Here is a 23852-nt window from a genome sequence, read left to right on the forward strand (position 1 = left end):
GAGCCCACAGGAACGAGGTCCATCACCCCATCCACCGAATCCATCTGGTCCCGGGATGCAGCTCCGGTGGGTTTTCACTTCCCAAACTCCATCTACCTTTAATGCCGTGCGGGGTCCCACAGGGGTCCCAGCCCTGCTCCGGAGCGGCCCCCGCCTTGGCTAAGGCACAACTCGGCTGCTTAAAAAAAAGAAAACCCAAAGGTCAAGAGGTGCCTTGGATGGGAAATACAGTACGTGGAGCGACGGGAGTGCGTGCGGGCAAGGGGCTGGGAAGGAGGGTGATGCCCGCACAGCTGTGGAGAGACGTGGGGCATCACCTGCAAGCTGCCAGGACCCCCCCATGCCAGCACTGCAGTGAAATAAAAAATTAAAAAAAAACCAAAGAAAAAAAGAAAGAAAAGGGAATTTTGGGTTGAGATCCAAAAAAAAAAAAAAAAGGGTTGCAAAGGCGCTGTGCTCTGCTTGAGACAGCAACGCTCCACGGCATGTGCCCACCAGCGCAGTCAGGATGATCTGCAACAGCATCGGGGCTCTCAGCTCAGCCTCTGCCCCAGCACCTCTGCAGATCTGCTCCTGCTGCGGCGCGACGCCCAACGCACGCAGGAGCGCGCAGCTCTGACGGGGATGGCTTTGCTTCTCCCAATCCTATATAAAAAGCTTTGGCAAAAAAGATATAATCTAAAGAGCTATTAAACTACAATCTCTTCCTGCATGGCTGTTTGGTAAACACAATTCTTCGGTGTCTTTGGCTGAAGTTTTAAAAAAATTTTGAAGCTGAAAAGCTTTTTTTTGTTTGGGTTTTTTTTATAGAAATAGATTTTTTCTTTACAAAAAAAAATCAAAGCATCTTTTAGCATTTTTATATATATATATATAAAATTCCTGCTATAGAAAACAAAAAACCCAACATTGGTTTTTGATATAATTCTTTAAAGGAAAAAAGATTTCTTTTGCTTTGGGAAAAAACTAGCTCAAGATGGCCAGGAAACACAGGAATGGTGCCACGGAGTTACATGATGCTGCAGTTTTGCACAGCCTGAGCCTGGGAGGAAGAAAGAAAAAGAAGAACGTTAAAAATAACCCAGTGTTACTATCCATTTGCTCTGGCTGTGAAGGAGGTAGCAATGTCCAAGCCAGACCCTCTGGATGTCCCCAGCACTCGGCTTTTGTCCGCCCTGGCCCTTGGCTGGGGTATTTATAGCACTGAAGTCAGAAATTTGAGAATTAGCGGTAATATATGAGGGTAATAATATTAACTGATATTGAAAGTATTAATATTCACGTGCTGAAATATTCATGCTACCAGCATGAATAACGCTTGACAGTGGTGGAACGAGAGCCGCGGAGGATGAGGGATGCTCTGGGGCTACTGTGGGGCCAAGCATGGGATGGGGTGGGGAGATGCTATGGCCACATACTTTTCCAATCCCCCTCAGACTCCATGCTCTCCTTCCCAAGAGGCTTGTGCCCAAAGGTGCCTGCAGCAAGAGGAAGAGCAGAGAGGAGGAGAGGAAGGAGGGGAAGGGACGCCCACAGTGCTGCCCTGTTGAGAAAGGATGATGCAGGGACGAGGTGGAGACCCAGCAGCACAGGGACAGCCTGGACCCGGGGTCTGGAAACGGCACTAACCTGCCTGCGGGGGCTGGAGTTGCCCAGGAGGTAGGTCCTGGTTACCAGGTTGTCCCCCAGGCCGATGCTGCTAGAGTCACCAATGCTGCGGTAGCTGCGGGTGACGGTCACGCTGGAAGTGGACGAGCCCGAGGACACGGTGTTGATACCGGTGTTCTGGTTGCCCGACTTCTCAGCCGGCTGACCGCACGTACCACAGACCACCGTGCGCGAGCGGAGGTTATATTCACCAGGGTCGCCGGAGCCGCCGCAGCTACCCTAGATGTTGGGGGGGGAACAGACAAAACAACCTTGAGCACACGCCCGAGCATCTTCCGCCTTGAGCATCCTGCCCCAAGGACCGCGGCAGCACCGGTGTGACCCAGGTGGGCTCTTCAAGTCAGTCTTCAAAGAGGGTCTGCACTCCACCCATCCTCTCCATCACGTGGTTTAATAATAATAATAATAACAACAACAATAACAACAATAATAATAGTTGTTATTATTATTATTATTAATTATTATTATCCCAAATTGCTGCCTTGTCATTGCACCCTTGGCTCTCAGCACACAGCAGACAACTTAACTGTGCTTCTCTTGTGCTTATCTAAGAGCATCCTCTTCCTCGCTGCCTGGGACAGTGCAAGCTGACTGCTTTCCAATGGGAAATTCACTCTTGTAAAGGATTCAGGCCCCAGGCAAGTGGGCAGCACTGGCCCACGAGACTCGGCTCCTCCGCCCAGGGATAATCGATATCCGTCATGGCACGGCTCTTTAGATCCAGAGAACAAATAGGAAAGCAGATGATGGACGCTCCATCCCGCTCTTGTCACACAGAGTCCCAGGGAGCAGCATCAAGCAGATTTTTTGCCCGTGTTGAGGCACAGCGTGATGGTGACGGCATCTCTCCACGCATGATTCCTGCAGGCATCTCGTGTGCAAGACAGATCTCTCCCCGTGGGATGGGCTGGTGGGGGTTCCTGGGCCACAGCCAGGGATGTTTTCTTTGATACGGGGAGAAGCGGCTGCAGCTCTTGCTCCTGGCATGCTGCCTGCTCTCTGCCTGCTGCCTGCTCTCTGCCTGCTGCCTGTTGTCTGCCCGCTGCTCTTCCTGGTGCTTATTTCAGCTCTGTGAGGGGAGCGATGGGCTGAGAGGAAGGACAAAGTCACCTCTGGATTTGTTCCAGCACCCTCATGAAGCGGAGGGGATGCTGCTGCTGCTGCTGCAGGGAAGTGTCGTCCATCAACTTCCCACCATCCTGTCCCTCACCTCCAAGTGACGCGAGGCACCAGCTCAGCCTCCCTCCCGACTCCTCCAGCCCTTTTCACAGCAGGTCAAGGTCGCTCAGGGTTGAAGATGACTTCTAGCAAGGTCTCTAGAGCTTTTTTGGCAAGCAGTAATCTTCTCCAGGTGCCAGAGGCCTGTTGGCCTCTCCCGTGTGGTTGTTTCCACCGCAGACTCCCAACTGCCTTCTCCCATAAGGCCTGATCCTGTGTGATGCTGAGCTGCCTCCCACCCTGACTGGGACCGGACCCAAGCTCCCCCAGCATCCCTGCGACAAACCCCTGGGACCGGCGCCTTCCCCAGCGCGGTACTCACGTGGTGATGGCGGTGGTGGATAACTTCATCGTCGTCCTCATCCTCATCTTCATCGTTGATGATCACGGTGCGGACCAGTTTCCGCATGGCCACCTCCTGCGGGGGACAGGAAAGGAGTCGGGGGAGTTCGGTGCCTGTCGACCCCCCTGTGCCCTGAGCCGGTGCTGCCGTCAGGCTCTCACCTCCCCGTTGGAGTTGATCAGGGCGGTGCGCAGGCTGTCCCCGGAGCCCCAGCTGCTCTGGGCTTTCCACACCACATTGCTGGGGGGACTATGGGTCGCCCCAGCCCCTGAGGCCCAGATCTAGGGAGAAAAGCACAGAGAAAAGCAACGTCTCAGGTCTGCAGAGCCCAGACCCCAGGGTCCCCCAAAAAAAAGCCATGTGCCAAGGAGCCTGCGCCCTGGCTCCAACCGCTCTGAGTCACCAAAGGCCTGGCTCGGTTTGGGATCTCGGCTGGATCCGTCACCAGGCGGTGACTCACCGTGACCACCTGGCCAGCCTTCAGGGTGAACTTCGGGGGGAAGCGGTAGGTGATGGGGGGATCATCTCCATTCTGCCGCTTGACCTGCCAGTTCCCCATCGCCTGGTCCTGCGAGAAAGAGAGTAGCAACCTTGAGATCCCCCGGTTCCTCCCCACCTTGTCCTGCTTCACCTCCCACCTGCCTGCTGAACTACACCCCCAGGGATCCCAGGGATCCTCCCCGAAGGAAAACCCACCTCGTTGGACTTGTTCCTGAGACGGACGAATCTGCCCTCCAAGTCCACCTCCTCCACACCGACGCGGCCGCTTGTCCGGGCGTGGTGGGAGAAGCTGGTCCGACTCTCGCTGTCTTCCAGCTTCCTCTTCTTGGAGGAGCCCGGGGTGGACAAGTGGCTACGGGATGCACCTTTGTGGGAGGAAGGGCTGGGGGACAGCCTCAGCCTGGGCCGGAGGAGAAGGTAAGATGGAGTCAGTAAGGACACAAGGGCTGGGACCCGCCACAGCCCACCGGGTGCAGCACCCCGTCCTCACCGCTCCTCCTCGCCCTCCAGCAGCTTGCGGTAGGCATTGATCTCCATGTCCAGAGCCAGCTTGATGTCCAGCAGCTCCTGGTACTCGTCCAGCTGCTGCTGCATGCGTGCCCGCATCTCAGCCATCTCCCGCTCCTTGTCAGAGAGCAGGCGCCGGCTGGTCTCGCGTTCCCTGGCCAGAATATCTTCCAAATCGTGCAGCTTCGCCTCCTTGGCAGCCAACTGTGTGGGGAGGGAAGGAGAGGGTGGCTGCTCCACCTGGGGCCATCCCCAAGAGGGGACCATCCCCAGGGGTGGACATCCAGAGGAATCCCTTGGTGCTGACTCACCTGCTTCTGCAGCTGGCTGACTTCAGAGGAGAGGCTGTCGATGCGGATGTGGGTTTGCTGCAGCTCCTCGTGGGCAGCACCCACCATGTTGCTGTTCCTCTCAGCCGACTGCTTGGCGTTCTCCAGCTGGAGGACAAGATGGGTGGGTTAGCATCCCCAGCACCCTCTGCCCGCCAGCGCTCTGCAGGGCAGGGTGGGAAGAGGATGGCAGCGTGCGGGTGCCGCTCACCTTCGCCCCGTAGGTCTTCTCCAGTTCCTCCTTGTAAAGCCTGATCTGGGCTTCGTGCTGGCTCCGCAGCTCCTGCAAGGCTTCGGAGAGCTTGCTCTCAAACTCCCGCTGCCGCCCATTGTCGATCTCCACCAGCCGGGTCTCGTGGCGGCGCTTGGTCTCCCGCAGCTCCTGGGGATAGGTCAGGGGACACGGTGTCACCGCAGGGTGGGATTGGCTTGTGGATGGGGACACAACACACGGGAGGAGTTATCCCAAGCGAGTCTGGCGCTGCAGCAGAACATTGCGGCTCACCTCGCTGTAAATGTTTTTCTGGAATTCGAGCTCTTCCTTCAGCGTCTGCAGCCGGTTCTCGGCGTCCACGCGGCGCAACATCTCGTCCTGCAGCTGCTTCTTGGCTTCACTCAAGGCGCTTTCCAGCTGCAGGGAATTGAGAAGGAGCATCACAGTGGGTTCCTGGGGACTGTCCAGGCACAGCACCCGACGCTGGCCGGGGACCCACCACCCCGCCGTGCCTCTGCCCCACAGTCCCCTGGCACGGTGGGAACCTGGTAGCCCCCAGGCAGGCGGGGGACAAGGGGGTCCCTGGGGCAGCTGGGGACAGGGCTGCCACCGCTCACCTTGGCCACCTGTGCCCTCAGGTCCCGCACTTCAGACTCCAGATTCCTCTTCTCGCCCAGGGCTGTGGAGAGCGCGGCCTCCTTGGAGTTAAGCAAAGCCTCCACGTCCTTGAGGCGCGCCTGGGCGGTCAGCAGGTCCCCTTCCTTCTTGGCGTTCCTGCAACGCACCGGATGGCACAGGTGAGCGGCACGGCAGGGAGAAACCACGCATGGCACCCTGCACCCCCCCAAGCACGCACAGCGTCATGTCCGCACCCCTCTGCCCCCAGAAGAGCTGCAGGATTGTACCCGACACCCACCCGCCAAAGGGAGCGGCAGGTCCGGGCCAGCCGGCGTGTCCCGCACTGGTCCGGGTACCGGAAAGCAGAAAGGGCTGGGAAAAAACTGGGTGAACTGGAAGAGTGGCAGGGCTGTAACGCCCGTGTGCGATACACACACCCGGGGCCCGGCTGCACCCACTAGAGGTCAGTGCGGACCAGGCCGGTGCCGTGCGGCCTGGTGTGACGCGGGCGCAGCACGGTGTGAGGTGGCGCGGCACCGCGCGGCCTGGTGTGACGCGGGCGCAGCACGGTGTGGCGTGGCGCGGCACCGCGCGGCCTGGTGTGACGCGGGCGCAGCACGGTGTGGCGTGGCGCGGCACCGCGCGGCCTGGTGTGACGCGGGCGCAGCACGGTGTGGCGTGGCGCGGCACCGCGCGGCCTGGTGTGACGCGGGCGCAGCACGGTGTGGCGTGGCGCGGCACCGCGCGGCCTGGTGTGACGCGGGCGCAGCACGGTGTGAGGTGGCGCGGCACCGCGCGGCCTGGTGTGACGCGGGCGCAGCACGGTGTGAGGTGGCGCGGCACCGCGCGGCCTGGTGTGACGCGGGCGCAGCACGGTGTGGCGTGGCGCCGCGGGCGCAGCACGGTGTGGCGTGGCGCGGCACCGTGCGGCCTGGTGTGACGCGGGCGCAGCACGGTGTGGCGTGGCGCGGCACCGCGCGGCCTGGTGTGACGCGGGCGCAGCACGGTGTGGCGTGGCGCGGCACCGCGCGGCCTGGTGTGACGCGGGCGCAGCACGGTGTGAGGTGGCGCGGCTCCGTGCGGCCTGGTGTGACGCGGGCGCAGCACGGTGTGAGGTGGCGCGGCACCGCGCGGCCTGGTGTGACGCGGGCGCAGCACGGTGTGAGGTGGCGCGGCACCGCGCGGCCTGGTGTGACGCGGGCGCAGCACGGTGTGGCGTGGTGCGGCACCGCGCGGCCTGGTGTGACGCGGGCGCAGCACGGTGTGGCGCGGCATGGCACAGCGGCATGGCATAGCACCGAGTGGCCTGGTGTGACACGGCGCAGCATGGTGTGACGTGGCACGGCACAGTGCAGCCTGGTGTGATGCGGCGCAGCATGGTGTGACCTGGCATGGCACCGTGTGGCCTGGTGTGACACGGCGCAGCACAGTGTGACATGGCACGGCACAGTGCAGCCTGGTGTGATGCGGTGCAGCACAGAGTGACATGGCACAGTGCAGTATGGCCTGGTGTGACACAGCGCAGCATGGTGTGACATGGCACGCCACAGTGCAGCCTGGTGTGACGTGCTATAGCATGGCGTGGTGTGACACAGGCACAGTACGGCGTAGCGTGGCATGGCACCATGCAGCGTGGTGTGACACAGCACAGCATGGCGCGGCACGGCACAGTGCGACCTGGTGTGACACGGCGCAGCACGGCGTGGTGTGACACGGTGCGGCACAACGTGGTGTGGCACAGTGCAGCACGGCGTGGTGTGGTGCAGCACGGCGCGGCACGGCACAGTGCGACCTGGTGTGACACGGCGCAGCACGGCGTGGTGTGACACGGTGCGGCACAACGTGGTGTGGCACAGTGCAGCACGGCGTGGTGTGGTGCAGCACGGCGTGGCACGGCACAGCGCGGCGTGGTGTGACATGGTGCAGTGCGGCGTGGTGCCTCCATCTCCCCCCTTGCTTTTTAAGCCCTCTGACAGCAGGTGAAAGCCATTTCTTCCAGGCAGCAGACCCGACACATCACTGTGTGCCTTGGCAACTTGATCCGACTAAACCACCAAAACACAACCCGACGCTATTTTGGTAGACCCTATAAAAAGAAAAGACCCGATGCTCTTTCTGCGGCACCAGGGTGGCTTGCACTGTCAGCTCACGACAGAGATCGTCACCCCACATCCTGCAAAATCGTGTGTGGAAGCCATGGAGGCAGGACGCACGCAGGGACCGGTGCCAGCTGCCATGCCGCCTTGGCCGTGGGCAAGCTCCGGCTGCACACCGGCACGTGGTGCGCATTCCTGGGGCGGCGAGCGCGCACCCACGCCGCTAGATCATGGGTAAAAAGAAACCAGGGAGGGGCTCGTGGCACAGACGGCACTCAGCCTGCCTCAGCTGCAGGATCCGGCCCCGGGGCAGGATGGGGACCGTCGGCAGCGAGACGCTGAGGGGGTGGTTCAACTCCTGCCCACAGGTACCAGGGACCCCAGGACACGCAGGGACCGGCGTCCCCAGACTTGCACATACGTGGGAAGCTCCTTGCTTGGCCGACAGCAGATTTTCCTGCATTTCTTTCTGCTTTCTGACCCGAGCCAGCACGGAGCAGTTGTTCCGAGACATTCCCATCCTGCGAGGCCCTGCCGTACTTGCTTAGCCCCCTTTTGCAGGGAACCGTGGTCCGGCTCGCCGGAGCTGGCCGCCCCAGTGCCACGCCGGCGGGTCCTTCCCCTTGCAACCCACTCCTTCCATGCCAGTGACTCACAGGACAAAAATGCCATCTGGGAGGGGATCCGGAGCCTCCTCGGCTCATTGCAAGCTACATTTGCAGCTGAGTTTTCCCATCTGGCAGCGGCTCGCCCTTGCAGCCGGCGTGGCTGCGCCGGCACTGCCGGCAGGGCTTAATCCTGCTGTCCTTGATCGAGTTAACCACCGCTTAACTCTGGGAAGAGCTTGCCCTTGGCGTTTTGCTTCTGTAGCTCTTTGCTCACCATGGCAGTTGGAGAGACTTGCGTACAGCTGGGGGTCACTGGCTTTTTGGGTTAGGGCTTGTGGCGCGTGCAGCACCAGGCACATCTGGGAGCTTCCGACTCTTTAGGGGACACCGGCACCGTTTAAAAGTGAAATACGGAGGGGAAAATGCTGATGGTTCACTTGTGTGTCCGCAGCGGTGACAGATTCGCCGTCTCCGGGGGCTGGAAGGATGGAGGGCTCAGGGCAAAATGATGCCTAGAAAGTGTCACGGTCAATCCCAGAAGACTCGAGGACAAACCCCTTTTCCTTAAAAGCCTCCCGTGCTCTGCTCTGGGTTACACCAGGGAAAAGCAGAGACAGGAGCTCGGAGCTCATCGCTTGGGCTGCAGCGGCAGCAGGGCTGAGGTTGAGACGAACCCTGTCCTGTCCTTTCCTTTCCTCCAGTGAGTCGGGAGGCCTGTGTGACACGGCTCTCTGGGACCCGAGCATCTCCCCGCACGTTCCTTCAAAACACAGCCCTGACCCTGAACGCCGCAGCCTCCAGACGAGATTTCGGCACGCACATAAGTCCTCTCTCGGGCCAGGGACACCTGTGCCCACTGGTCCATGGAAGCCCTTGTGATCCTCCTTCCAGCCCAGGCAGGGTTTGAGTTTTCCCCTCACCTCCTGTTGGGTCCTGCTTTTATTTCCCCTGCAGCCTCCCAGGCTCCAGCTGACGCTGGGCTAAAAATAAAAACTTTCATGGCAGCTGCATCGCTCCCGCTTCCCTTGGCACGGGGAGGAACGGGGACCTTCCTCCTCCTTCCCGGAGGGTTTCACTGGTCTCCCCGTCCTGCCTGCTAGAGCCTAAAAGATCCCAAATCCTCCACCAGCCAAAAGGGAAGCAGAGATCCACCCTAAAGGGCTGCGTGCCTGCAGCCAAGGGACATGGGCTCAGCATCCTGCAGGATTTGATCCCCTGTGCCGGGAGAGTCGGGTGTAAAAACAAGCATTTATCAAAGCCAAGAGGAGAAAACACAAGGGAGGCACCAAATCCTCAAGAAACAAATGTCTCAAGAGAAAAGATGGAGGGAAAAGGGGCCTCAAGACGTTTTATTTTTAGCTTTTAGAAGCAGGAAGGAGGGAAAAAAAAAAAAAAGAAAATTGCAGCCGAGCTGCCAGAAAATCCAAATGTTAATGGAAAGTTGGACCTGCTCTGACTGCACTCAGCACAGACACAGAAACAAGCCTGCAAAGCTGACGCGACGGCTTCAGAAAGGGCCAGGGCTGAAGACCCTCGGGGCGGACAGTCCCTGCAGAAGGTTCAGGGATCTGCTGGATCAGCGCCCAGGATCTGCAATTGCCCCCCTTCGTCCTGCCCCAAAATCCCAGCCCAGAAACCTGGCAGATCCCTCTGGAAAAGCCGAGGCAGGCCCAAGCTGTCAGAGCTCACGGGAGGCGAGCAGCTTCGGGCACGCGCCCCACCGGCCTGGCAGAGAGGTGCCAACCCTCTCCGAGAAGCCAAAACCCACGAGATGCATTTGAGGAAACACCCTTCGGTTTCACCCTACTACTAATCTCCACCAGCCGTTTCGGAAGCGCGAGGCCGCTCCAGCGGGCGGAGCGGCCGCCGTTCAGCGCGGCAGCGTTTGGGCAGCGCCGGGCTTCGCGTGCTGGAAGGGGACCAAGGGGGTGGGATGGAGCCAGTGGGAGAAACAGGCGTTCCCCTCCTTCCCTGCCTCCAAATCACAGCTGCCCCACCCCGGACAAAGTGCCAAGTCAGGGGAGCTCGCAGGCTCATGCCCCATCTATAAATCTTTTTGCACGTCTGCAAATCCCCAGGGACTGCGGGTTTCTTTCTCGTCCTGCGGCCACGGAGCCAGGTGACACACCAGCCGGCTCCCCTGCAACCCTGCCACAAGACTGGAGAAATCTTACCCCAGAAAAGACGTTACGACATATTTACAGCTTGGGAAACTGAGGTAAGAGAAGCATCGTGCGCCCAAGGAGGTTTGTGATGGATCCGATTGCTGGGAGGACCCGGAAAACCTGCTCTGTCCCACCTTGAGCTTGCTGCTTTGCACTGCACTGCCTCCAGCACCAAGGATCGGTCCCGGGGATCGCTCCCCCATCCCAGGAATAGCTGCCCCATCCCAGGGATCGTTGCCCCATCCCAGGGACCAGGGCCCCACAGGACAAGCAGCAGGGACAGCATGAGGAAAGGCGGTCTTGGGAAAACCTCTGTGGTGGGGCAATGGGAATGTGGCAAAGCAGCTTCTCCCAGCTCCTGACTCATCTGTGCCGTTGTGCCTTTGCCAAATCACCAGGATAAACATAAGCTGGTCTCCTAGCAGAGGAGCTGTAAATAGCCAGCGCGATGTATAGCAAGGACAACATCTGCACGGAGCCAGCATCCTGTTAGGCACCAAACCCCCTGCCAAACGGCAGCCAGGGGATGCCAGTGCTGGCTGTGCTCAAGGATGCGTGGAAACAGCCCCCACCCTCCAGCGTCAACTCTGCCAAAGCCCCTTTCCCGGTGCCAGGGTTGTTGCCGGCCACGCTGCACGCTCCTGGCACGCTCGTCCCTGGGGCTAAGGGTCTTGTTCAGCTCCGCGTGGCCCCGGCGGAGCAGGAACAGCTTGTTGGCATCTCCTAAGAGCTGAGCTTCCTCCTGGAATTGGGATCTGGACTTTTCTTGCAGCCTAAAAATGAACCAAACCCGCTGTTTCTTTGGGAACCAGAAAAGAGCATTTCACAGGGATGCCAACGGACCCCTCCGACTGGGGTTTCCCAAAATCTTAGTCATTCCTGTCCCTCCGCAAACCCCGTTGCCAGGAGTCTCGCTGGGAGTTGTGGGCACGTACAAAGTCCAGCGTGGCTGGACCCGATCACAGCTGATACCTCCAGGAATCAGCTACAAATATGCCCCAAAAGGGCTTTAGGAGCTTTCCTCCTTTCACTGGGCACGCCAGAGCAAACACCCCACGCCCACACGCCGTCTCCCCACAGCCTCACCTCGCACGGTGGGGAAAAGCAATTAGGCTTCATCAGCACCGCAAGGAATCAATGCGGGCGACCGTGGCACGGGCCGATGGGCTTCCTCCCCCCGCCATTGTTTAAAAGCTGGAAACACAATTTCAGAGAATAAATAGTATATTAAAAAGCCTTACGCAGCCCGTGCTGCCCTTGTGTCACCGGGCTGTCACGCCAGTGCTGGTGACTCACCCCAGCCCTCACCAGCGGCTCAAAATGGAAACCCCAAGTCACCAAGCGACGCTGCTGTTTGGACTGAGTCCCCCTTAGTAACAGGAGGGCTCCGTGGTTTTGAAGGGCGTTTGGTATTACCAGAGGGGTTTTATAGCTGGGCAAGGAGGTTTTGCTGGCTCCCACGTGGGAGTCGACGGGCGAACGGACGGGACTTGGCTTTCTGTGTGTCTGCACAAACACGGGGCAGGATTTATCCTCCGCAGTCGCGTGCCCCAGAGTGGAGCAGGCACAACACCTTCCCGCTGGGTCCGCCGGTGCCTTGCTGCCGGCACGACCCCCCGTCACAGCTGCCTTTAACTTCTCCAGGGTGCAGCAAGCCACAGGAGACAGATCACAGAATCACTAGGTTGGAAAGGACCTTCAAGATCATCAAGTCCAACCATTAATCCAGTGCCACCATGTCCCCTAAACCATGTCCTGAAAATGATGGATGCAAAGAGCTGGGAAAAAGCAAGAGAGCATCGGCTGCTGGAAGCCAGCAGCGCCGGGAACATGCAGACCCCGGAACATGAGGGCAGACCCTAGAACCCGTGGCTGAGCCTCAGGGGACAAGCGAGCAAAAGGAGGGCAGAATTTCCCTATGGATTCCCTTCGCCACCAGAACCCTGGGTTACCTGGGACAAGCAGAGACCCAGATGAGGATGACCTGCAGAGTGCCACCAGCTGAAACTTGATTTAGTGAAACTGGTGTGTCCCCAGAGCTGCTACTGCAGAGCTCAGCAACGTCTGCATGGCACACCGGAAAGAACCCGGCCAGCGTTTTTGTCTGTGCAGGTCCCGAGGGGACGGGCTGATCCCGGGGTTTCCAGAGGCAGGGCTGGTTCCTTGCTTGCAAAAACTGCATTTTCCATTGAAAAAAAAAAATCACCAAAGACTTTAAAAACCTGAACATCTCAACTGTTCGGAAAACCACAGGCAAACACTGATCAATCCCCACTCGCCAGCCCAAGCTTGGCACCACCCAAAACCATATATTATGAACATGCCAGCTTGCCTTTTGCTGGCTTCCCACAGAATTTTAAATCAGGTTATCTAAAAGACACTTGATGGCCTGGACTTAAAGCTCCTTAAATGTAGATTAAAGCAGTAACGTCCTTCTTCAGGAAAAAGGAACTCCCTAAAAAAAGGCCGGAATTTTTTAAAAGTTAAATTTTTAAAAAATGAAAAAGAAAATTTTTTTAGACATAGCTCAAATATGTGAATGCAACACCTTCCACATTGCTCACTTTCCATCTTCTGAGGACAAGGCTTCAGTAGCAAAGGCACAAGAAGAAAGCTTGTTTTTCCAATACAGAATTTACTAATAATTTCTAGTATTGTATATAATACAAAAGCCTGTTTAAAGCTTAAGCCTGCATTGTGCATACTTCTGCCTTTGGGAAGAGGAGAGAACATGGAAATTCAAAGTATTTGTTGCAATACTGCGAGCATTCACGATGGTGACAAGTGCAGTTTCATATCGTTAATATAACGGACAAATAGTCACACAACAATTACATCTTGGACTGAATGAAATTTAAGGGACTTTGCTCTGTCTTGACTATCGTACTCCAACCCAGCAAATTCCAGTTTTTGCAATAACTGGCTTAAAACTTAACGGGAAAGTTTGGTATGCAAATTTTTTTTTTTTTTTTGTGTGCACCTAGAACGACTCCTACTGTTGCACCTCCGTAGAAATCCCAGAACATTAGATTTCCTTTAATACATCCTTCTCTTGGCAAATGAGAAATGCAAAGCCTACAAACCACCACCTTGAAGGATGAAGACAAAGTGCAGATTCCCTGTGCTTCCCTGGGGGATTTGACACGGTGCGGGGAGATCTTACAAGTGTAGCTAAAACCAGTGAGCCGAGTCATATTAATCGTGTCTTTGGGACCGGGAGCGTCGGGGCAAGGGGGAAAAACAGCCGTAAGCTCCTCGTGGTTCACTGGGACCGGGCAGCTGGCGATGCGGCCAGGACTTGGGGCAGCAGAAAAGGAGCAGCATGCAAATCCCAGCCCCAGGAGCGAGGAAGTGCCTTGCCACCATGCAAATGTGGCCATCGCCTCCTTTCCCGCTGCGCACACGTGCCGTGCGGCGGCGGCTCCCAACGCAGAAGCTTCGCAGCCCCCAAGAGGGGAGATGGAAAGGAGGTTGCTCTGCTAACGGGGGCTTACGCTGCGGGGAGAAAGCTGCACCCCAGCCAGCGCCTGGTGCATTGCACCGATCCACGGCTGGGAACAGGGTCCCTGGGCAAGATGGGACAAGGCGTCGAGGAGCCAAGAGAGGCAAAACAGGGAGCAAGCTCAAGGTCTCCTTTTTCCTCTCCAGCAGCAGCAGCTCAGTCTATTTTCCATAAAACCGGGTACACAAAGCTTCCGACCAGCAAAATTTGCTTAAGAAACAAAGCGGGGGATTGTTAGACCCAGCTGCCACCCATCTTCCCGGGCACAAAAGGGTTTGCTATCCCAGCTCCGAGAGCGCAGATAAAGGCAAGCGAGGTGTTTACATTGCCACAAGGTTTGTTTGCGTGCGGCGGCAGCAGCGAGGCCGGCGCGGGCTGTACGGGAGCCGCCTTGTTTGCCCGCTTCGGCCACCGGCGTGAGTCAGCGCCGGCGCTGCGAGCTCCCGGCTGCAATGCCTCTGTCGGGGCGGCTGCAGGGATGGAGCCGAACGCCATGCCATTGGGAAAACGCAGCTCAGCGCCGGGACGAGCGGCAAAGATGTGCTCCGCCATACGCAGCCGGCGCGGCAGATGCTCCCAGCGCACCTCTGCCCACTTTCCCTGCCAGCGTGCACCGTACCACGATGAAGCCCAGACCTGCTCGGCGCGCGTGCAGGAAATAACCGCTTCCCCACCAGCGAGGGCTGCCGACGTGGCATCCCTAGAAAGTACAATTCAGCCCCAACTGCTGCATGCCCAGAATCGCCCTGCAAATGGGGCTTCAGCCTCCCCGTCGCCTCCCTCCCGCTCAGCCCCACGTGCCTGCGCAGCGCTCGCCGCAGGGCGAGCCCCAGCCCGGCAGCTTTTTGTGCTGGAGCCACAGAGCCGAGGCACCGCTTGCCAGCCGGGACACGCGTGCTGCGGGTCTGCGTCCCTGCCCTGAAAACGGGGGCTCTAGGTGCAACCCAGCCTGTAAAAGCATGATGCCACGGAGCAAACGCGCTCTCCCCCAGCACTCCGCTTCGCCCCTAAAGCCCGTGGCGTGAAGGCTCAGCTTTGCAAAACTCCTCCTAATTTCTCCTAGCGCCCAGAGGGCTGTGGGGAGATGACTCGGGGAGCGAGCCCAGCACGGTGCCCTACAGATCCCTGCACCCCACAGATGCTGCCGTGGAGTGGGTTATCCACCAGCACCCGCCACACCAGGAAGGAAGGGGCAGACGAGCACAACCGCCAAAGCGGCGGGGGCCTCCCGAAGACACAGCGAAGCACGGCCCCGCGGCGGCCGCACCCTGCTGCAGCCCAAAGACGTGACTCATCTCCCTGCTTGTGCCCCGGTGCACAATCCTTCTCCTGCCTCGCTGCAACCTCCCTTCCTGTCCCCACGCAGGGGGACAGGCACTAAAAAAACATGGAGAGCGGCACAGAGGTTTTATTGCCACCATTCACGTCCTGCTTCAGCACTGGGCTTTGAGAGCCCTCAAAGCCACCGGCGAGCCCAGAGCTCTGCGCAGCCACCGTATCGCAAGGAGAGGAGGACAAGTGGCTCTTCCCAGTCGGGGACTGGGAGCTGCTATGGGGCAGTTGGCCACCCCCAGTGCTGGAAAACAGCCGGATGCCCATGAGCGCTAGGGCCAAGTCTCCTTTGGGCTCCTACCCCTTTCACATTATACACCCACGTCAAGAGCTTGGACATTTTTGGGGCCCACATTGACTCAGAGCTGGGGCTTAATGGAGAAAGCGTGCCCCTAAACTATTATTAAACAAAACCCCAACAAATTGCCACTACTGAGCTCAGCCTCCAGCCAAGCACTGCAGCAGGGAGACACCAAGCTTTGCTCAGCTGGGGCTGGGGGCAACGAGCTGGATGGCAGGAGCGTGTGGACGTTGAAAGCAGGAGCCAGAGCAAGTGGCTGGAGGTGCCTTTTGCCCAAGAGGATCGAGACCGCCGCTGTCAGAACCCCCCTCCTACAGAGGTGCTTCTGAGCCACGCGCAGCCCTGAACGCGAACATCCAAAAGCTTCAGAAGAGCTGTTGTTCGCTCCCAGCCCTGGCTCCATCACCTCTTTGCAGGGACACGGTGCCAACACCTGCAATAGTGCAACCCCGTAATTAAGCAGGGTAGAGTACGGGCAGTGGGGCAATCGCCACGCACGCTCCCTGGGCTGTTGGGGAACTTTGTCCCTGGTGCTGTCGCACCTCCCGGCTCTAAACAAGGGAAGGCAGCAATAAAGCATCACAGCTGACTACGGCTTGGAGGAGAACCCCAGCAACAGGCACCTTCACCTTGGAAAGGAAAGCGGTTTACGATCAACAACAGGCGATGCTGACTCAGCGTCGCTCAGGGAACAAAGGCGTCCCAACCCCAGTTTGGTTTTGTGGCATCTCTGTGGGCTTGGTTCAATGCACTTCATTAACCAACTTCCACCCGCTTCGGCTCTCCTTAATACCCGCAGCCCCAGATTGTGCCGTGGGGCTCACAGACACGCTGCAGTGCCCGTCACGTACTCGAGTGGGGCTTCTCCAGGACAGCCGGGCTCAGCAGCTGCCACTGCATGGAGCAGGGCTGCGGGACTGTACCAGCCCCTGCAGTTGTTCAGCTTCACACTGGGGCTATTCAGCCCTCAGGAGGGAGGGGAAGGGAGCAGAGGCAGGTGGGCACCCAGCCCCGACACCCTGGTGAGAGGCTGCGGGTGGCTGAGGGCAGCTGCGGACAGATACGGGTTTCACATGGCACCGACTGTTTGGGAACGTGCCGAGCCAGTCAGAAAGGAACAGGCTGGGCAAAGGGCCTTGCAGAGAGCAGGTCGGGGAAATGGGTGACGTACTGGGGGCAGGACAGCGGGAGGCCATTCCCTGCCCTACCCCAGGGCATCCCATCCCAAACCCACTGGGCTGATGCTTCCCAGAGCCTCCTCCATGCCAGCCCTAATTTTGGCCAAGACCGGGGGGAGAGCTCCGGTGCCTTCCTCCTGTTTGGGCTGCCAGCAGCAGGGGAGGAAACCGGTGCTCCCAAAGGGCATGAATTTAGCAAAATCAGGAGCTGGCAGCAGCTCGGTGTGCCGCACCCCAGCCACGCCACCCTCTTCACATGCCTCTGCCAAGCACCGCGCCGGGAACAGCTCTCACTTCGGCTGGGCTCTGAAGTTTAAGCGTTAATGGAATTCAGACAACTGAAGCGACGCGCACGAGACTAAAAAACACTTGTGGCAGCAAGCGTGGCCGGGGCAGGCTGGGACACGCTGCGCTAGGCGCTGCACGGGGGGATGGACGCGTTCCCACACCAAAACCAGCCCCATTTCCCTTAGCAATTGCTTCTCTTTAATCCCCCAGCTCTGAGGTTGAGGTCCTTAATTTGCCAGGGTGGATCCTAGCGTAATAAAAACGTTTCAGGCAACGGGATTTCCTCTCCTTCCCCTCATCCGCGGGAACACTGCGCAGCGAGGGGACGGCCCAGCCCTGCAGCGGGATGGGTAACAGTAGTGTTTGGAAGATGCCGGCGAAGGCAGCCGGCGATGAGAGCCGAGCCACAAGATGAAAGTGCTGGAGCCTCTTCCTCGGCCTGAGATCATCCCGCTGGAGCTGGGAGAAAGGGGGGGCTGGATGCTCGCACAGACAAGAGGTACCCCTGCAGAGGGATAGCCGGGGGCTAACAAAAGCCTCAGCCTCGAAGCAACGGGGCTTTTGCCACCGAGCCTTTCACCCCCGCGGCACATGGAGAGGGCAGGCGTGCCCAGCCATCCCAATCTGCCGGGCGAAAATAAATCTGCCCAGAGATTTATTTTCTGGAGACTCGGGCGGTGCATTTAAGAGGGTCCCCGAGGGGCGTGGGGGGGGTCCCGGACCAGCCCCGTGTCGCCTGCTCCCCCAAAGCATCACCCAGCTGCACAAGCTGTTCTTTGTTTTCTCCGAAAGGGCAAAGCCTCCCCTGAGCCAAACTGTTCCTTCCCTGGCAGGGTTTCCGTGAGACGGCGCGGGGGAAAACAGCCCGGGAGCCTGAGGTTTCTCCCCCACGCAAAATGTTCCAGCACAAGCACGTTGCTGCTAAAGGCTGCACAGAGGCAGCGCCCAGCCCCACGGCCGGGAGGCATTTTGGGTTTGGTTTTTGCGGTTTTGGGGTATTTTTTTTTCCTTCCTTTTTCCTTTTCTCCTTTTTTTTTCAGTTAACGGGTCCTGTTTACCTGCTCCTTCTTGGCAGGTCATTGCTAAAGCCAGCTCGGGGCAAAATCCACCTGGTATGGGGAAGGACCGTGGGGCTCGCCGCAGCCCTCCTGGTGCCCTCGCTGCTGCTTTTTTGCTCTGCCCTTGAACGAGCTTCCCCCCGCCCCCAAACCACCTTTGGAAAACAGGAGATTTTTCCTCATTAAGGCCAGGGATGAGATCTGGGCCTGGGCAGGAAGAGGCTGCCAAGGCACTGGCTTAATTGGGTTAGGGGCTGCAATTCAGGAAGCCATTGCTCATCAGCCGCACTGCTAATGAGGGCCTGGTTCCCCTTTTGGAGGAGGGAAGCCGGCCACAGCACAGCCACCCCTTGCCCACAGGAGCGGGCCACTGGGAACCCCCCAGGGCTCCTTCTCTTGGGGGTGGAGGTGCCCAAGGGCTGTATCCATGCACCCCTGCACCCCCAAAATGGGGCTTGCACTGACCAACACCTCTGCCTCGCGGATCTGGGAGGAGGCGAATCCTCAGCGGAGCAGGGCAAGGGCTGTGGTTCCGGTTTGCACCCCGTGAGTCAGGGGCCAGCTCGCGGAGAGGGGGTGACGGGCAGGACCGGGGTGCAGAGCATCTCTCCGCAGCAGCCCGGTGCCGTGCTGGAGCCTGTGCCCTCCAAAACCCCCTGCCTGCCCCTCCTCGGGGACCGCAGCTCGGGGACACCCGGGCCCGGGGCATTTCAGGCCGGTCCTGGCTCTCCCCTCAGACTGGGAGGGGACGATGCCAGGCGCTGCCAGCACCCGAGTCACCAGCCACCCTCGCCGCACCTGGCTCCAGCACAGCCAGCAGCCACGCAGAGCTGGGGAGCTGACGGGGAAGCCCAGGGGTTGCGGACACACGTGGCATAGAGCCAGGCAGCGGCGCCCGGACGGGGTCCCTTGTACCGGGGCACAGCCAGCACAGGGGTGAGGGTCCCCTGGTGCAAGCGGCTGGGGTGGGTGCTTTGGGAAACCGCTCCTGGCCCGGCATTGAGAGCAGCCGGACCCGCAGAGGGAAGGGTCCAGCCCAAAAGGAAGAGCAGGAATAGAGGGGTGGCGGGAGGCACAGGGCAGGCAGCTGCCTGCACCTCTCGGCCCAGCCCTGCACCAGGCTGGGCAGACCCCCCTCCACCCACGCAGCTCTTGCACCAGCGCATCGGTAGCTGGCGAGACTGGTCTCCTCTTCGCACGCCCCGTCCCCCTCCAGCCAGCACCTCTTCCCCCACCCCAGATGGAGCACCCAGCTCCTCTCCCGCCCGGGGTGGGCCCAGCGCCCGCTGACTCCACCAGCGCTGGGCACCGCACCCACAACCAGACACACTGTGCCCCGACACCCCCAGCCCCCTGCCCTCCCTTCTGCACAGGCGAGACAACCCCGGCCGCGGGCCGCGGCCACGCTGCGGGTGCCGATAACGCAGCCCCAGAGCCGCCTGCCCCGCGGGAGATACCCGGCGCTTCCCCTGGGGCTGACGGCGAGGAGAGCAGAGGCCCGCGGAGTTATTTATTAGCCGAGCAAAGCATCACGGCACCGAGGTCAGCAAAACCGCCCAGGACAAGGCGCTGACCCCGGGGCTCGGGGCGGGCAGGCAGAGCCAGCAGGACCAGGAGCTCCCTGCCCAGCCGGACGGCGGGGAGCGGAGCAGCACCCGCGCCGCCGGCCCTGCCACGAGCGCGGCGCACGGCCGTCCCGACCCCGTGAATGGCTCCGATCCATCCGCGGCGTCGGGCTCACGGCCGCCCCGTTCCCCCCGTGCCCGAAAGATTCGGGGCAGCCCAGCCAAACTGAGCCCTCGGAGCAACACCGCAGCTTGGCAGCTGATCTGTGCCCCTCTGAGCAACTCTGCTGCGCTGAGAAGGTCCCCAGTGACACAAGGTGAGCTGCAGCCCCTCCGCAAGGGTTTTGGGGGTTGGAAAGCAGCCCCGATTCTGCCGCCCAAGGAAGCAGGGGCACGCCGGAGGCAGCAATGAATAGCACCGGCTTCCCCCGGCGGAGCTGCTCTTCCACCTCGGAAACCGTGACTCAGAGACAACTCAGCACATCGAAACACCTCTCTCCTTCAGAGACCATGCTCACCACCCGTTCTCCAGAAACAGCGGTCCGAAACCCCACCGAAACCCACCTCCAAACCAAAAGCTGCTCTTTGGGAATCCCCTCGAGTCAAAGCACTTCTTCGGGGATCTGTCAGCGTCGGGGAACAAGCACAGCAAGCTCCAGGAGCACAGCCCCCTCGCAGGAAAAAGCTTAACACGTATTTTTTGCAGGGACTGCCAGCTCCGGGCTGAGCATGCAGCTCTCGGCCAGGGACGGCTGCAGGCCGGGCATTTTTTCCGGCCCTCAAAAGATCACGGCCAAGATAGTTCTGGGTTTGCATAAGGCAGCAAAAGCCTTTAGAGAGCTCGTCTCCTCATGTCAGCAGCTCCCAGATCCTCGGGATCTGGTGAGCAGGGATCTGCCTTGCAGCAAGTGGGACGAGCAAAGCCGTCCTTATCTAAGGACGGAGCCGCAGCAGCACACGGGAAATAGAAAGCTAAATATAAAACAGCACACGGCTTTCAAAGACAGCTGTAAAAGGCTGCGTATTCACTCCCTTCCCAGTAGGTAGAATATTTATGGCGTCTTCTGAGGGAGTTAATTTTAGCCTCATTTGGTAGAGACTCAAAATGAGGCATCCAGAATAAGAGGCAAAAGATCAAATGGAGGAAAAGGGGGTTGTCCCTGGATCCTGCCCCAAGCCAAAGCTGATGACTGAAGGGGACCTGCTCGCTGGCCCCGACAGGACCACGGTCCCGGTGCCACATGGGCTGGCAGAGCCCCGGGGAAGCCCAGCGGCCGGTCCCTCCCTGGCCAGCGTGACACTGGCCAAGGCGCCTCATGCAGGGGCCAGCATCCTCAGGGGACCGGTGCTGGGCGTCTGCCACGGTCCCGAGGCGGCGAGGGCAGAGGCACCCGACGGCAGCGACGAGGCGGCAACGAGGTGAGCGGTGGGGGGATCTGAGCCTCAAAGCAGACCTGGAGCACATCACCCTGAGCCAGACGACGGGAGAGGGATGCAGGTCTCGCCCGAGCATTGCTTGCCCCAAAGCAGGAGACCTCGCAGAGGAGGGGCGGCTCAGCACAGGGAGGGTTAAGGCAAACAAAACCTGCGCCGGTTCTTTAACCGGTGCCAAAGACAGCAGAGGAAAATAGGACGAGCAGGCGAGATCTGTGGGCAGGACAGAGCCAGCTGGCTGGCACCGCTTCCCAGTCTGTGCTGGAGCGTGTTCAGGAATAGCTCCAGGATGACGAACGCGGAGGGGCCGCCAGCCCGGCACTCACGCCCTGCGTCGCGCAGACCCTGCCCAGGAGCCCGGTGCATGTCCACTCGGCCCCAGCCCCGAGCTGCCGCAGCTCTGCTCCCAGATCCCCCCCTCCAAGGGCATCCTGGCCAAAGATGGCGCTTGGAGGGCGAGCAGGAATGCCGGAAGAGCTTTCCTCCTCTCTCAGTCCCTGCCATGGACACTCCTGCCCCAGACGGGTCACGGGTTTCCCCTCTCCCTGCCTCCTCCAGGTCACTCCTTCCTCCCGCCCGGCTCCCTGCCAAGCATGACGACAGTCACCGTCCCACCGCGGCCCCCCCTGTCCCCAGGACACTCACCGGGCTTTCAGCTCCTTGTGCTCCTCCCGGACTTTGCTGAGCTCCAGCTGCAGCCGAGCTCTCTCCTTGGCCACCGAATCCAAGGTCTTGCGGGCATCCGCCAGCTCCGACTCGTAGGCAGCCTTGATGCCCGAGACCTCACGGCTCACCACCTCCTCCGATTCGGTGATGCGGAGCCGCAAGCCGGCATTCTCCAGCTCCAGCGAGCGCACCTTGTCGATGTAGACGGCCAAGCGGTCATTGAGCTCCTGCAGATCCTCCTTCTCCTGCAAGCGAGTGATGCGGGTGGGGGACAAGGGCGTCCCCGAAGCCCCACTGCGGGTGCTCCTCTTCTGCGAAGGCGTCGCCATGGGGCCCGGCGTCGAGGCAAAGGACACAGCACAGGACACAGCTCGGCACCCCACACCACCCACCCAGCTGTCTCAGCTGCTCCTGCTTCGCTGAGTGACTTGCTTATATCTCAGCTGGGCTGCGCACCAGGAGGAGGAGCTGCGAGGAGGAGGCGGGTGGAGTTACCCGAAACCTGGGTGGAGACAACCCACTTACATCAGTCCGGGCCCGAGCTTGGGAAAGGCTGGAAAGGCATCCCAGGGAAAAGGGGCCTTGGGAGGGCGGCTGTGGGGCGCGCGGCTCAGGCTGAGCCCCGTGCGACCCCCCCGCGTCCCCCCGTTTCTAGTGCAACTCCCGCGGCTGGGGCCGGCCTTCAGCCCGGGGGGGCTTGGCACGGGCAAAGGGCACCCCGAGAGGGGCTGCAGCAATGGGGTGCAGCCGGGAACCCCCGGGTTGGGCACCCCCAGGACGTCGCCGCCCCATGGGACAGGGCAGGTGGCACCTCAGCAGCTGACCCCAGGGTGCTGGGGGGCCCTGGCGTACCCCAAAGGCAGGAGCCCCAAGCTGCACAGGACCCTGGAGCACCCCAGACTCTGGGTTCCAGGGACCCAGATATGGAGACCCAGGTCACCCAAAACACCATTGCCCAGGGTACCCCAGCACCCCGAGGCATCACAGATGCCCTGGGGCACCAGAGGACCTCCCCCCCCACCCAGTACCCCCAGCAGTAGCTTTGCCCAGTTCTCTCAGCACTGGCTGTCCCCGTTTTCTAGCTCTCCCCAATATCAGCTGTGCCCAGTTTTATCCTTGCTCCCCATTTTCCGTGCCAGCTGTGCTCAGCTTGTTACTCCCCCAATTCTGAGCACCAGTTATGTCCAGTTTCCTCTGCTCCAGTTCCCTGCACTGGCTGTTTCCCAGTCCCCCACCTCCCAGTGCCAGCCATTCCCAGTCCCGCCCAGTGCTCAGCCATTCTTCCAGTATCTCCAGTTACCAGCATGGATGATTCCCAGTCCTCCCAGCTGCTGGCCAGCTTGGAGCAGGGTGGAGGCTGCCCTGCCTCCCTCAAAGTGCTGCTGAGACTCGGCAGCTCGTGACTTCCAGGTCTGTCACACGCTTCCTGGGACCCCCACGGTGCTACCGGGGGGGGGCCGTGCCCTCCTCGCGCTTCGTCTCCCCGTGCATGGGCGAGGGAGAACTGGGCGCAGCAAGGGGAACAGGGAAGCAACCCTCTTGCACCCCAGAAACGCGGGGCTGAGCCGGGACCTCGGCAAGTGGTGGTCGTGGGGGTTCCAGCTTGCAAAATTGGGCTCTGCAGCAAGGAAAGTTAAAAGGGAGCTGCACCCCACGGCCGGGCACGCTGGTGAGACCCTGGGCAGCGGTGCCCACCCCAAGCACGACCCACGCCAGGCGTCCCGTGCGGATGGAAGGGGCTGGGGCTGGCGAGACACAAGGCCAAAGCCACGGTGAAAGCGCCGCTTCCCGAGCCACGGCCGGCCCGGCCCGTCCTGCCCGTGCTGCGAGCGAGCTGGAGCCGTTTCCCAGCTAATTGAAATGCAGCAAAGCCCCGGGCGGACTGGGAATGACTCACGCAGCAACCGGAGCAACACACGCAAACACACACACACACACGTGTGCGTGTGCATGCGCACTTTATGAATGATTAATCCCCGCGGCTCTCCCGGCACCGATGAGTCACTGCTGCCAGCGAACAGTAGCAGGGTGGGGAGAGGGACCGCAGCACAAATCCAGGCTCCAACTTTCAAAAAGCAACAGCCCGACGCCAGGAAGCCGCCCCAGCACCGCAGCAGAGCCGGGGGGGGCGGCTGGGACGGCGGGGGGGCGGCTGGGGCAGCCGTGGGCGCAGCCCTCCTGGCGCTGTGGTGGGGAGAGGTTTGGGGGGTATCTGGGGCACCCCCGGCCTCGGGGCACCCCCTTCCCCATCCCTGCTTGCT

The 23852-nt window shown here is 60.2% G+C and overlaps 1 protein-coding gene across 2 annotated transcripts; it reads right to left on the reverse strand.

Moving 5' to 3' along the window:
• Window positions 1-1009: 1009 nt before the first annotated feature.
• LMNA (lamin A/C) lies at window positions 1010-21920 on the reverse strand (the record flags this gene model as incomplete). Of its 2 annotated transcripts, none has more annotated exons than XM_082011489.1 (12): window positions 1010-1036; window positions 1630-1887; window positions 3209-3304; window positions 3391-3510; window positions 3690-3797; window positions 3926-4130; window positions 4221-4441; window positions 4549-4674; window positions 4778-4948; window positions 5072-5197; window positions 5398-5554; window positions 21571-21920. In XM_082011489.1, 12 exons carry the CDS (start codon window positions 21918-21920, stop codon window positions 1010-1012), a joined length of 1965 nt encoding a protein of 654 aa, XP_081867615.1. The 2 variants fall into 2 exon arrangements, with proteins under 2 accessions (XP_081867615.1, XP_081867614.1); XM_082011488.1 differs by having other exon boundaries at window positions 1010-1042.
• Between the last annotated feature and the right edge of the window lie 1932 nt (window positions 21921-23852).

This window comes from Phaethon aethereus (assembly GCF_964289735.1).
Source record: "Phaethon aethereus genome assembly, chromosome: 28".
NCBI classification, from domain to species: Eukaryota; Metazoa; Chordata; class Aves; order Phaethontiformes; family Phaethontidae; genus Phaethon; species Phaethon aethereus.